Source organism: Theropithecus gelada, chromosome 10 (genome assembly GCF_003255815.1).
Source record: "Theropithecus gelada isolate Dixy chromosome 10, Tgel_1.0, whole genome shotgun sequence".
NCBI lineage: Eukaryota > Metazoa > Chordata > Mammalia > Primates > Cercopithecidae > Theropithecus > Theropithecus gelada.
In genome coordinates this window covers 57,620,800-57,635,122 of record NC_037678.1, presented here as the reverse complement: position 1 = coordinate 57,635,122, position 14,323 = coordinate 57,620,800, and the positions used below count along the sequence as shown (strand labels likewise).

Below are 14,323 nucleotides of genomic sequence, written 5' to 3'. Positions count from 1 at the left end.
TGGCTTCATGAACATGGTTGAGCTAAGGGAAGGTCACTTGTCAGTTTCAGTAACATTTTACCATTATGCAGAGAAGAGAGAAGGAGGCTCTGTGTGTTGGGGGGGGGGGTGGTGGTGTGTGTGTGTGTGTGTGTCCATGTGTTTTAAATTCCTTGGCAATAAGATGATACATGTTTTGAGAATCTGTTAAATAGCTCAGAATACAAGATGACAGATTTTTAAGAGGGCCAGACTTTAGATACACATGAGCCTTCTTTTGTAAAGTTTCAGCCTCTTATCTTAATACAGTGGCATTTATTACCGACTGGATTTTTTTCCACCCCCAAAAGATAACTGCTGTGGTTCACTGTGCATTTTATCAGTAGCTCCCTCGTGGGTGAGATTTACAATAGAAGAGCAGACATCTTGGTACTTAGGTTTTTCTCACAGTTTCAAAAATAATTCAAGGTTGTCCTGCCAGAGTGGAGACTAAATCCTAATTGTTTGTGCAGTTTTTCTTATTGTATCCAGATGTTGGGCCCACTTTTATCTTTGGAAACCATTAGCATTCTTGATTCTTTTGGAAAGAGCCAAAAAGCACAGACTCCTGGTGCCTGAAAATTCGTTCAGAACACCCTGCCAGACCACATTTTAGGATATGAAAGTACCAGATCTCAGTGTAATTTGGGTGAAGGGCTCAAGGCCTATATGTTTTGAAAGATAGCTACTCTAGTATAGTTATATTGGTAAGAGGAGAGCCAAGAACAGCCATGGGGGAAATACGTTTTTCAAGAGAGGGCAGTAGCATAATGGTAATGAAGAACAAAGGAAAGTGAATCACAAAAGATATACTTTGATCCTTAAGCCTAAGAGGCAGATAAATCTTTCTTCATCAGTTAATGGAATATATTATTTCTCTGGTGCTCTAAGCTTGCTGTTCTGACCTTCTTTTGTTCAGCAAGAAAATGGAGATACATTTTTAAATATCAATTTAAGTGGATCTATGAAGAAAAAGCAGATTCTTTTCAAATGTTTATGCTATAGAAATATCAATTTGGAATCAGTTATTGTTAAAAATGAATATTTAATGCCAACCAAGAAGCGTTTATTAGATAGTCACTATGTGTCATTAATGTGTAGAGTATGAAAACCAAATGAGGCATTCACTGCTCTCAGTAACTTACATATTAAATGACATTTGTCATTATCATTATGTATTACTTATGGCATGTGTACTGTTCTAATTGTTCTAATTTCTTATGTGTATAGAGCATTACTCTAGACGCTTCAAATAATAGTATTTGATAATGACACAACTTAGGAGAAAGGACCTCTACATATGAAGGTAATGATATACTAAGACAAATGCTAGGTAAGTGGTACAGAAAAGCCAAAGGATTTGTGAAAAGGAAGGCAATGACTCAGATATGCAGGAAGGCTGGGGAAGGATGTTACAGGCAGGTGCAGAGTCAGAAAGGTAGAAATGTGTTTTCAGTATTCAGGTAGGCTGAAGCAGATGTGGATGTTGACTGGATTTTGGAAGACTTTGAATTCCAAAGTAAGGAGTTTGAACCTGATTCTCTTGTTAATAGGGTATCTGAAGACACTTTGACTAGGAAAGTGATAAAATGGAGTTTCAAAAGACTGTAAAAGATGAGACCAATTAGGAAATTCTTGAAAGAACCAAGATGTGGACCATTCTCACCTGTGAACATTTTTTTATCTTTTTAGATGTGCTGCCACTATTGCTCTAGTTAGTAACCCTTTGAATTTTGGATTTAGATCTCTTTGAATTGATATATTTCAGTTCACCAGAATTAAAATAGCTAGAGCACCATTGCCCAGAAATTAAGTCAATTCATATAGAGGCAATTACCAAAACTGCTTAACTGGAAGAGTTATTCTGGGCTCCAGGGAACCTTGTAACTTATGATTCCAACAATTCTTAGTGGTTTCAAAGGACATTCAAAGGAATATTTATGGCCATACACAGCTACTTGGATAGTAACCAGTGTAATTAAATGAGCTGATACATGTAAAGCACTTAGGTGCCTGGTAACAAAAACAAAACCCAAAACCACACACTCATAACAAATGTTAGAAAAAAACAAACCCTGTGATAAGAATTGTACATTAAGGCATGTTATTCCAAGCCAGAGGAAAACATTTGCAGGAATACCAGAGTTTTTTGTTTTGTTTTGTTTTTTGTTTTCTTTTTTTCCTGCCAACATTCATGCACGAAACAGAAAAAAAGGCAGGCTCTGCCCAATTCTCTGGTTTGCACAAAATTAATTACGATTTAAGTAGAAAAGAGTCATTGTAGGAATTAAGGAAATAGTAGATTGACCATTGTGGTTTACTTAGTGACAGTCTGGAAAATGAAGGTTTGAAATTGAAGGTCATGAAGTTTAAGGTCTAGTAGATGGTCATTCCAATGGAACAGTGGGCTTCAGTCTTTGGTCAAGCTTCTTCCCAGTTACGACTACCCAGGCATTATGTTGTACTTCATATGAATCTAGAAATAAGAGCAAATAGTAAAGGAAAGGTGTCTTGCTGCTTAAAAAAAATTGAGTTACTGACATATAATTTACACACCATACAATTTATTCATTTAAAGTGTACAGTTTAATGGTTTTTAGTTTATTCACAGAGTTGTGCAACCATCACCACAATCTAATTTTTGAAGTTCTACATCTAATTTTTAAAGTTCTACTTTTTTTTTTTTTTAATTTGGAGACAGGGTCTTGGTCTGTTGCCCAGGCTGAAGTGCATTGGCACGATCATAGCTTACTGCAGTCTTTAACTGGGCTCAAGTGATCCTTCTGCATTAGCCTCCTGAGTAGTTGGGACTACAGGTGTGCACCACTATGCCCGGCTAATTAAAACAAAATTTTTTTTTTTTGTAGAGACAGGGTCTCACTATGTTGCTCAGGCTAGTCTCGAACTCGTGGCCTCAAGCCATCCTCGTGCCTTGGCCACCTGAAGTGCTGGGATTACAGGCATAAGCCACCATGCCTGGCCACTATTTTTAAATTGAGATATAATTATATGTCATAAAATTTGCCATTTTAAAGCACAGAATTCAGTGTTTTCTTAGGATATTAAGAAGGTGTTGCAACTTTAATCACTATTGAATTCAAGACATTTTTATCATCCCCTCAAAAAACTCTAATCCTTTTAGCAGTCACTTCTCATTCTCCTCTCACTTGATCTTAGCCAAAAGGCCGAGAAGCGATTCTCATTTTCCTCTCATCCCTGGGCAACCATTAATCTACTTTCTGTCTCTATAGATTTGCCTATTTTGGACATTTTATGTAAACGGAATCATATAACGTGGCCTTTTGAGAATGGCTTTTTCCATTTTGCATAATGTTTTTAAGGTTTATCCATGTTATAGCATGTATCAGTATTTCTTTTTGTTGCTGAATAGTATTCCACTGTATGGATATACTGCATTTAGTTTATCTGTTCATTAGCTGATGGACATTTGGGTGTTGATTCCTTTTGCTTTTACTAGCATTTTTCAAAGGAAAATAAATGGAAGATACAGTTGCTTATGAATTCACTGCTTTGTCTGTAGGCTTAGAGAGATTGTTCGTTTAGCTTGACAAATGCTGCTTACAAAGAAAAATAGGCCAGTCTTAGTATACGAATTCATGCATTTCCTGCATCAGATAAAGGAATCAGAGCAAGATGTGGTTATTTTCAAAGCTTGATTTCTCTCTTGAGTCCATTCTTTCTATGGCTTTAGGTTTCTTGTATTATCATTCAGCTGAACATCTTTATTTCTTGCGATACATCTGGAAAAATACGCTAGCTCAAGTTAAAACAAAAAAACCCAACAGCCAGCTGAAGCCCTGGGGGACAGCATGGCCTTTCATCAGCTTGGAATGATTATGCTTTTCAACCTGATAGGCTGCTGTCCAGCACACTTGATCATCTATCTAGCTAAAGGGTACTGAAAGAAAAGTTCAAAGATAAGGTTACTGGGAAAATTACATTTCCCCACTCTTTCTGCACTTAGTTTGATGGCAGTCCTAACATGTCAAGAATCTTTATTTTGATTTTAGAGACTGTACAGTATGAGATATAGCTCACTAAACTTAAAACCTGACATTTGGCATTCAAATCCCATCCTTGTCGGTTACTAGCTTAGAGATCTTCTGCAAATTTCTCACTTGTAAAAGGGGCATAATAACACATATCTCAAAAGACTCTTTGAGGATTAAGTGATAATAGTACATTTTCGGGCACTTGGTAGATGCCTATTAAGTGTAAGGCTTTTCCTCCTCTGCTTTATATGGTGGTCATGCAGTTTGGATGAGACCGTTATGCAAAAGCACCTAGTAGAAAGCCTGAAATTTAGAAGGTATTTGGTGAATGTTTGTTGAATTTGAACCTAAGTTTCCAAATAATATATTGTTTTTGTAGATTTAGGGGTGTATGTTTAGGCGTGTGTGTGTGTGTGTGTGTGTGTGTGTGTGTGTATGTTTATGTGTGAGAGAGAGAGATACTGAAACTATATCAGTTAGCTTTTGCTGCATTATAAACCACCCTAAAATTTAGTGGTTTAAAATAGCCATTTTATTTAACTTGATTCATGATTCTGTAGGTTGGCAGTTAGGTTGGTCTCAGGTAGGCAGGCAATTCTAGTCTGAGCTGGTTAGCTCTGCTCTGTGGTCAGCTGGTGCCATAACAGCGGGGGATGGCTAATTTGGGCCTCTCCACGTAGTATTTCACCATCTAGCAGTCTCAGGTTTATTTATATTATGGTAAAATGTACAAGACTTTTTTTTTTTTTTTTTTTTTGAGACAGGGTCTTGCTCTGTTACCCAGGCTGGAGTGCAGTTGTGTGATCATAGTTCACTGCAGCCTTGACCTCCTGGGCTCAGGTGATCCTCCTGCCTCAACCTCCCAAATATTTGAGACCACAGGTGCATGCCACCACACCCAGCTAATTTTTTTTAAAAAAATATTATTTGTAGAGACCAGGTCTTGCTATGTTGCCCAGGCCGGTCTCGAACTTCTGGGCTCAAGCAGTCCTCCCACCTTGGCCTCCAAAGTGGTGGGATTACAAGCATGAGCCACCATGCCTACCCTACACAAGAATTTTTAAGTCTCTTCTTGCTATACATTTGCTGTTGTCTCAAAGACCAACGCAGGTTAGATAACCAGGCCCAGAGTCATTGTGAGAGGGCATAAGGCGAGGATGAAGATACCAGGAGGAAATTGTGGCCTGGTTTAAAAAAGTAATTTAAAAAAATAATTTATCTTAGATACTAATTGTGATAGGAATGCAAATCTGTTTACTGAGAGTTATTATCAGTCTATAAAATCAGACTTAGGACAGGTGCTACAATTTAATGACAGTGTTATTCACAATAGGAATGCTGTCTTCTTCATATAAACTTAACATGTTGGTGAAGCACTCTCACACATAAGGAAAGAACCATTATGGTGGAGGCATTTAATTTCTGAAATAACTAAATGCAAGGATCAGCTAACTTTTTGAATGTCTGCTGTTTCTTGCCAGTTAAAATAGCTTCCCCTATCAGTCAGTTCATTCAATTTTTCACTTCAGTTCCATAAAATATTATTATCATCTGCATCTCTAGACATCTTTATTACAGTTTGAGCCACCTCTTCCATCTGTTAAACCACCAACAACAAAAAATCCAAAGAATCAGAGATATTCTTGTCACTAAAATATTTCTTGAGTCTCAACTACTTTTCACTTTGGTCTTTGCTTTATGCCTGTACACATCTAGTTGTAGCATGTTTTAGATTAGAGGCATCCAGTATCATAATCCTACTAGAGATAAGAACTTCTTCTTTTGAATAGTTATTAATAACTGAGTATAAATATGTTTTCATATGCTACTGCCAAGTCATAAAATCATGGAACTTTTCAAAGCTTCAGGGAACATTAGATGTAATCTAGCCCTGTGTCTTCTTTTTGCAGATTGGGAACCTGTGATTTTACCAAGATCGTATAGTCAGAACTGGAATCTAAATCTTTGAACTGCAGAATAGGGATTTACTTTCCTTTTCTTTTTTTTTTTTTTTTTATTGTGGTAAAATATACATAACAAAACTTGAGGAGAGGGATTTTTCCATTCTTCTGTCTCCAAAATCAACTTCAGCTTTTTGGCAGTCTGATAAATGTAACATTTTAACTAAACATTTTGCTATAATTAAATTTCTAATACATATGTGCATTTTACTTGCAGCTTATATCTAAATATGTGATTAGATAAAAAACTTCTCTTTTTATTTCACTTTAGTTTTTGGAAATTTGAATTCTAGTAAATGTCAGGTATAATCAGGTCCCTGGTACTGATATCAGAAGGTAAAAGCAAATATATTTTAGATAGACTTCCTTATTTGTGGATTTTCATTGTTGAAAGAGACAAAGAACAGTTGGTGTTTTAACTTCAAAAATTAGAAATTTTTAAGTGGTTTGGTAAGAAAGAAGAACTCAAATATGAGGAAGGCAGATGTTCTCACTTTTTCATCTGAACAGTGACAGAAGTTAGACAAATGATTATATTCTCGCTTAACAGACATTTCTTTGATTTTTATGACATGGTTTAGAATTAGACCACAGAAATGTTATCTTTAGTGTTTCATCATCCTTGGTTTAAAGATTCAATTTCTTAAGTCCACCTGTATTGCAACTGAAAGGAATTAATGAAGAACCATAGAAATATATTGTTGGATATAATACTTTTTAAACAAGAATGATGCCCTTATGGTTTTTGTAAATTCCATTGGAGAAAAAGTTTTAAATTACCTGTTATTTCTGTGCAGAAGTCACCATTTTTATTGATAAACTCAATTTAGTCATTTATCTGTGCATATATAAAGATGAATGGATGGATGGATAAATAGACACAAGTGACAGAAATAATGAAAAGAGAGAGGTGGGTGTGTAATATATGCAGCTTACTCTCAAATTTTAAGTGTGTATTTCCTAAGAAAGAAGATATCCTCTTTTGTTTGTATTTCCTACAAAGGAGATGCTCTTTTTTGTTACCACAATAAAGTGGTCAAAGAGTGATTTTTCCTTTTTATTTCGTGAGACCATGTCTCACTCTGTCTCCCAGGCTGGAGTGCCGTTGCATGATCATGGCTCACTGCAGACTTGACCTCCCAGCCTCCCAAGTAACTGGGACTACAGACATGTACCACCATGCCTGGCTAATTTTTTTTATTTTTAGTAGAGTCAAGGTCTCAACATGTTGCCCAAGCTGGTCTCAAATTCCTTAGCTCAAGGGATGCTCCTCTTTTGGCCTCCCAAAGTGCTGGGGTTACAGGGTGTGAACCACTGTGCCCAGCGTAAATAGTAACGTTTCTAAAGAAGAGTTCTCGCTTCTCTCCCAAACCTCCTTCACTTTTAGATTATTGCTCTGATCTCTTATTGAGTGCATTCTTTTTGATGCTCAGAGTGTCTCAAAATTTGCCAGTGAGGGCCCTTCAAGGTGGCTCCTGTATCCTTTTGATATGTCCCCATCAGTTTTTGAGTACTTGCTGGCTTTTTTTTTTTTTTTGGCACAAAAAATATTCCAGATTCAGGTCCATTTTGTAATTTTCCTGCCTTAGACTTGGAATCACCTGCTTTTCTTAAGTAATTCTAGTTCCTTTTAGCAGGAAATGGTATTTGGAAACCAATATCTGAGCCACTTACACGTGCTTATTTGTACTGGAGTGTCATTGCTCCAACGCCTTTTGATGAAGAAAGCTCAGAAATGTCTTTTTTTTTTTTTTGTAAATCATGAGGTCATAATACCTCAGTTCAAATACAACACAACAAGTTGCTGTGCCTTTCCCAATTTCACATTTTGATATTTAGATAGTGTCAGATCCCCTTCACAGGGATTATGCCATTTTGCATTCCAGGTCAGCAATGTGTGAGTGCCTGTGCCCCCACAGCCTTGCCAGCAGATAGTGTGTTTTCAAGCTTTTGAAGCTTTGCCAGTCTGAAATGTAAGAAATGGTCCCTCTAAGTAGTTTTAATTTGAATTTCTCCTATTATGAGTGAAGCTCAGCAATTTTTTCATGTTTAAGGACCCGTTGGATATCTTTGTGTGTTTTTTATCTTTTCAAGTCTTTAGTTTTCTTCTTTTCTTCTGTTGTCTTTCCCTTGATTTAAGAAGGTCTTGGGAGCTTATCTCCCTAACATATAAATAATTCTTAAAATGTTCTTTCTTTCTTTTTTCTTTTTCTTTTTTTTTTTTTTTTTGAGGTGGAATCTTACTCTATTGCCCAGGCTGGAGTGCAATGGCATGATCTTGGCTCACTGCAACCTCCACCTCCTGGGTTCAAGTGATGCTCCCGCCTCAGCCTCCCAAGTTGCTGGGATTACAGGCTCCTGCCACCGCACCCAGCTAATTTTTGTATTTTTAGTAGAGATGGGGTTTCACCATGTTGGCCAGGCCGGTCTCGAATTCCTGATCTCAGGTGATCCTCCTCGGCTTCCCAAAGTGTTGGGATTACAGGCGTGAGCCACCACGGCTGGCTAAAATTTTCTTTAAATAAAAAGAAAATTCTTTAAAACATTTTAATGGTATTTGCTTGTCATTTGTCTTCTGTCTTGGCTTATGAGGTTTGTGTGTGTGATTATTAATTTTTTAAAATTTGTGGTGTTTTCTTCACATAAAAGGTTTTTAACCATTTTTAAAATTATATCTGGATTTATATCATAGTTGGAAAGCCTTTTCCATACCAGGTTTTAAATGCATTCACACGTTTTGTTTCAGTATTAAAGGTTTCCATTTTTTGCAATTAGATTTCTTATCCATTTGGAGTTTTCCAGGCTTAAGGTATGAGATACAGATTCAATTTAATCTTTTCTCAAATAGCTGTCCCATTATTCAGGTAGCCATTTGGACTTTTTATTTTGTTTCTAAGCTTTCTATTCTGTTCAGCGGGTTGAGATATTTTGTATAAAAGTAGACTGTGTATTATATATGCCAGCAGTTTGCAGCACTTTTGAAGTTGCTTGACTTTAGGGGATTCTCTGAATACTTTTTTTTTTTTTTTTTTAATGTGTAGGATTATGTGTAAGATTGCTGCAGAGTTGTCTCTGAGCCAGTCTTCTCCTTTGGTGGTCTGAGAGGAGGGGACTGAGCAAAAGAACATAGTTTCCCGACTCATTGGCAAATCCAATGCACCACCATTTTTACAAGTTTTATTTTGTTGTAGTTCCTGCAGAACTATATTATGAAGTAGTGCCTTAAATTTAATTTAAAAATGAAAACAAGCATGAAAAGTACCTAACATCATACCTAGAGCACACAAAACAAAACACTATATACTTGCTGATTGGTCCTAACAAATAATGTATTTAATTCTTAATTAGTGAGGAGAAAACAGTGTAGTAGGAAGCCATTGGCAGTGTGTGGATGTGGGCAGATATGGGATTGGCTGCTCTTGATCTTAGCAATGGTGATAGTGAGAAAAATAACAAATGTTCTGAGAGGTAGGGCGGCTGGCCTGAAACTGGACTAGGAAGTGTCATGAAATAAGTAAGATTGCATAGACCAAGGGTGCCTGGAGAGAAACACTTGCTGTTCTTTATCTTCTAGATACCTTCTCATCTACTTCTTAAGGTGCTGAACCTTCTGGTTGTTTTTCCTGTTTACTGTGGGAAAGGGCCATATAAACCCCTATGTTCATGGAAAGCAATGAAAAATACTTCCTGTATCTCCCTATATTAGAATACTAATCACAGGCACAAAGATACTTCAACTTTTGAAACAGGTGCATTCAGCTAGCTTGATTTTTAAATCATGCCAGGTAAAATTATTCTTTCTGCTCTTGTTACTAGTAACTAATAGCTGCTGTATTCTGCTCTCTTAATGGTTACTGCTGCTTTGTAACTGCTGATGCTTTACTCCAGGATGATTTGAGGCCCAGTCTAAGTCCCCTTTTACCAATCTTCCCTGACCACACAGCCTGCAAGAACTGGGCACGTATAATTCTTGTAATCAGTTCTATTTATTTAATACCTGTTCAATACCATCTTCTTTAAAAAATGTTCGTAAGAAGCAAATAAAATCACCAATAGTGCTGCTACCAGAGATGAACCCTGTTAACATTTTGGGTATTTTCCCCTAGTTTTTTTTTTCTCCTATATATGATTTTATAGAGTCAAAATCTTACTGTATATATAATACTGTATCCTGTTTTTTCCCTTAAGTTTATTGTAAGCCGTATGTAGATAGTATTTTTAAAGTTACATAATATTTCATAGAGTGGATTAATTGTGATTTATTTATGTTTTCTTTTTCATGTATATTTTTCTCATTATTCCAGTTAGATTATGAGATTATCAAAGAAAGTTACCCTACTGTATCATCCCCTCTTCCTACTTAAGTGCCTGTAGAGAATATTGTATATGATAGATGCTAAATAAATATTTTTGGTCACTTCTGTTTCATTCTAAATATTATAGGGGCTATTTGCTATAGGAGACTCCAAATGTGTTATTTGCAGATTATCAGAATTATTGCATCACCCAAATCTTTCCATCTAGGAAAAGGGACCCCAGGGAAATCTATGAATGTATTTTAGGGGAAATCTTAAGTCTTCTGAAATTCCATGAGAATTTTTTGAGCAAGCATGTGTGCGTTTTTGTCTAGTTTCACTAGATTCTTGAAGGAGTCCTTTATCTAACCGAAATATCCACTGATCCAGAGATTGTAGCCCATCTGGAGGTAGGTCTATTAAACTTATCTAAAATTTTAGAGATTTTCTTTTCATTTTTCATTTTTCTTGGTTTTCAGGAAGGGATGAGACCATGCAGCCTGCAAAACCATCTTTTCTTGAATATTTTGAACAAAAAGAAAAGGAAAACCAGATCAACAGCTTTGGCAAGAGTGTACCTGGTCCACTGAAAAATTCTTCAGATTGGAAAATACCACAGGATGGAGACTACGAGTTTGTAAGTAGTGTTGGAAGTAAATGGTTATGTCTTTGGGGCAAGTTACTTGAAACATCACACATTCAATTACGTCATTTCACTGAAAGTGCCCAAGCATTTTCTTATGCATTTTGAGTCTCCTAAACCATCCCTGACAGTGTCTGCTGAGCTGAAGGACAATGTTTTGATTGATGTTTGAGCAGTTCTCTGGTCCCTGATTAGTGGCATCTTTTTTGCTTTCAAAATCCATATTCACTTTTTCTTTTTGTCCAGTTTGAAATTGTTCATGGTGAGAGAAGTATTCAATCATCAAATGAAATTGCAACTGTCTTTAATAGTTTATTTGGGGTTTCGATTTTATATTTAAGAATTAGATTGGAGGGTGATTGATGCTGTTTTGTGGTGTCCTTGTTGTTTTGCTAACTATTCTCCTAATTTTAACCCTGCTGAAAGGATTATTCTCAGTTTTTTCAGAAGACGAATATATAATTATTCCAGTTTCATATGAAAAACTGGATGTATTTTCCTTTCTCTACTGTGGAACATTTTCCCTCAACCGTAGACACTTATTAATGTTCATAGGAATTTAAGGAGTAGAGCAATAAAAATTTTGGGAAAAAGTAAGCTAAGGAGTCTGCATTTTCTTCTTGACTATTACCAGTAAAGATTTTTCTCTTCAGGAACTTTTTATTTTTACATTCTTAAATTCTGAAGTTTGATCCTCATCTGTCATAATTCCGTTGTTTATAAAAGAGCTCAGATTGGGCATTGGGCTTGAACTCTGATAGACCTGTCTAGTTCTGGCTTTCCACTATACTACTGACTGGCTTAGAGGAAATGATGCCATTCTTCCGTAACTTAATTTCTACTTTTATAAAATGGCGGGAATGTTATAGTTTATACAACTAATGGTAGGGATCCTTTGAGGACCAGAATAACTCATCTGAGGCAAATTAACTGGTTAGTCACTGAACCCATGATAGAATCCAGGTTCATTTGTTTTATTACCTGTTTGTTCATTTACTTACTTATCCAGTGTTGTTATTGTTGTTGGTTTTTGTTTTTGTTTTTGTTTTTTTTTGAATGTCATGTTTTTGACACTATTCTAGGGATGTAGTCATTAACAGAACAGCCAAAAATGCATCCCTCATGGAGGTTTCATTCTAGGCGAAGGAAAATAAGTATTTAGTATGTCAAATGGTAGCAAGTATTGTAAAAAATACAAAGCAAAAGGGAGGTTAGGAGAGAGAGAGAGAGAGAGTGTGTGTGTGTGTGTATGTGTGTGTAGTTTTTTAAAAATAGAGTAGTCAAGGAAGTTCTCATTGGTAAGAAGATGAGAATGTGAACTATGTAAATATCCAGAGGAGAGATTTTTAGGCAGTGGGAATAGCAGATTCAAAGATCCTGAGGCAGAGACGTGGCTAGTGTGTTTACAGAACAACAAAGAAACAGTGTGTTTTGGAATGGCATCAATAGGATGTGCAGCAGGAAATGATATCAGAGATATAATGGAGGGCGAGATAATGTAGGGCTTTTTATGTAATAAAAAGAACTTTAGCTTTTACTCTTGAATGGAATGAAAGACTACTGGGAGGGGTGACTTGATCCTATTTATATTTAAAAGGTATTATTCTAGTTGCTATATTAATACATTATAGGAGAACTAGAATTTCTGAACACAGGTGCAGTGTTTTTATTTACTATTCAAAGGTAGCCAAATATGGGGCACATCTGCTACTATTTCCCTCTTCTAGGCCTTTGACACCCATCTTTTCCACTGAATCAGGGTTCAGCTTCAGAATCCTTAACACAGTGCACCAGGCTGCCACTGCTAATCTGAGTAGACCTTTGAAATTTGAATTATTGTGCATCTATTCCATGTTGCCTGTATAGTTGTCTTCAACATGTGCATAAGGACTGATTTCTCAGTTTATCCAGTCTTCAGGCAAAGATGTTTAACTACTGGGTACCAAATCACATCACCATTGTGATAGAATGTTTGAGAATCCTCAAATCTGTAGTACTTCTAAGCCCAGTTTCCTTGTTTTTAAATGTTACAGATTTTGAAAAACCAGTTACTTTAATCCTTTTTAATTTTTAAAAATCTTGTTTATGATATTTTTAGGGTACATGTCATATTTGAGTACCTGTTCATGATGTGTAGTGATCAAATCAGAGTAATTGGGATATCTATCACCTTTAACACTTTTCTTTGAGAACATTATAAATCTTCAGCCATTTTGAAGCATACGATAAATTATCAACTATAATTTTCCTACTGTACTATTGAATACTGGAACTTATTCCTTCTCTCTGACTATATTTTTGTACCCCTTAACCAACTTCTCTTCATCCCGCTTTCACCTCTTTCCCAGCCACTGCTAACCATCATTCTTCACTCTGTCTCCATAGGATCCACTTTTTTAGCTCCTGCTTGAGTGAGAACATATGATATTTGTCTTTCTGTCTCTGGCTTATTGTAACTAACATAATGACCTTCAGTAATATCCATGTTGCAATAAAAGAAGCGACAACATTTCTTTCTCTTTTCTGGCTGGATAATATTCCATTGTTTGGATACCACATCTTCTTTATCCGTTTATCCATTGACGGACACTTAGGTTGATTCCGTATCTTGGCTATTGTGAATAGTGTTGCAATAAATAGGAGAGTTTAGATATCTTGTTGATATATTGATTTCCTTTCTTTTGGATATATGCCCAGCAGTGGGATTGCTGGATCATATGGTAGATCTATTTTAGTTTTTTTGAGGAACCTCTATACTGTTTTTTATAATGGTTTTGTTACTTTACATTCCCACCAATGGCGTATGAACATTCCCCTTTCTCCACATCTTCACCAGCATTTGTTATTTCCTGTCTTGTTGATAATAGCCATTCTAACTAGGGTGAGATGATATCTTTCTCTCTCTCTTTTTTTTTAAGAGACAGGGTCTTGCTTATTCTCCCAGGCTGGAGTGCAGTGGTGCAATCATAGGTCGCTACAGTTTCAAACTCCTGGTCTGTAGTAATCCTCCCACCTCAGCCTTCTGAGTAGCTAGGACTACAGGTATAGACCACCATGCCTGGCTGGTTTTTAAATTTTTTGTAAAGATGAGGTCTGGAAATGTTGCCCCAGCTCATCTGGAACTCCTGGCCTCAAATAATCCTCCTGCCCAGGCCTCCCAGAATGCTAGGGTTACAGATATGAGCCACTGCACTGGCTCTTTCATTGTGGTCTCAATTTGCATTTTCCTAATGATTAGTGATGTTGAGCATTTTTTCACATACCTATTGCCCATTTGTATGTCTTCTTTTGAGAAATGTCTATTCAGGCCTTTTGTCCAACTTTAATTCTAATCATTATTCTTGGATCAGTAGTTTCAGCATATAAAGAATTTATTTCTCTTTGCCACAGTTT

At 36.4% G+C, this 14,323-nt stretch overlaps 1 protein-coding gene across 3 annotated transcripts in view; it reads left to right on the top strand.

The window, feature by feature from the left end:
- Positions 1–14,323, top strand: part of STK4 (serine/threonine kinase 4) — a 113,955-nt gene that overhangs the window by 48,168 nt on the left and 51,464 nt on the right. For all 3 annotated transcript variants that reach the window (XM_025399880.1, XM_025399881.1, XM_025399882.1), the window contains one exon: positions 10,767–10,924. In XM_025399880.1, the coding sequence (XP_025255665.1) occupies positions 10,767–10,924 (158 nt within the window). The remainder of the gene's footprint in view (positions 1–10,766; positions 10,925–14,323) is intronic.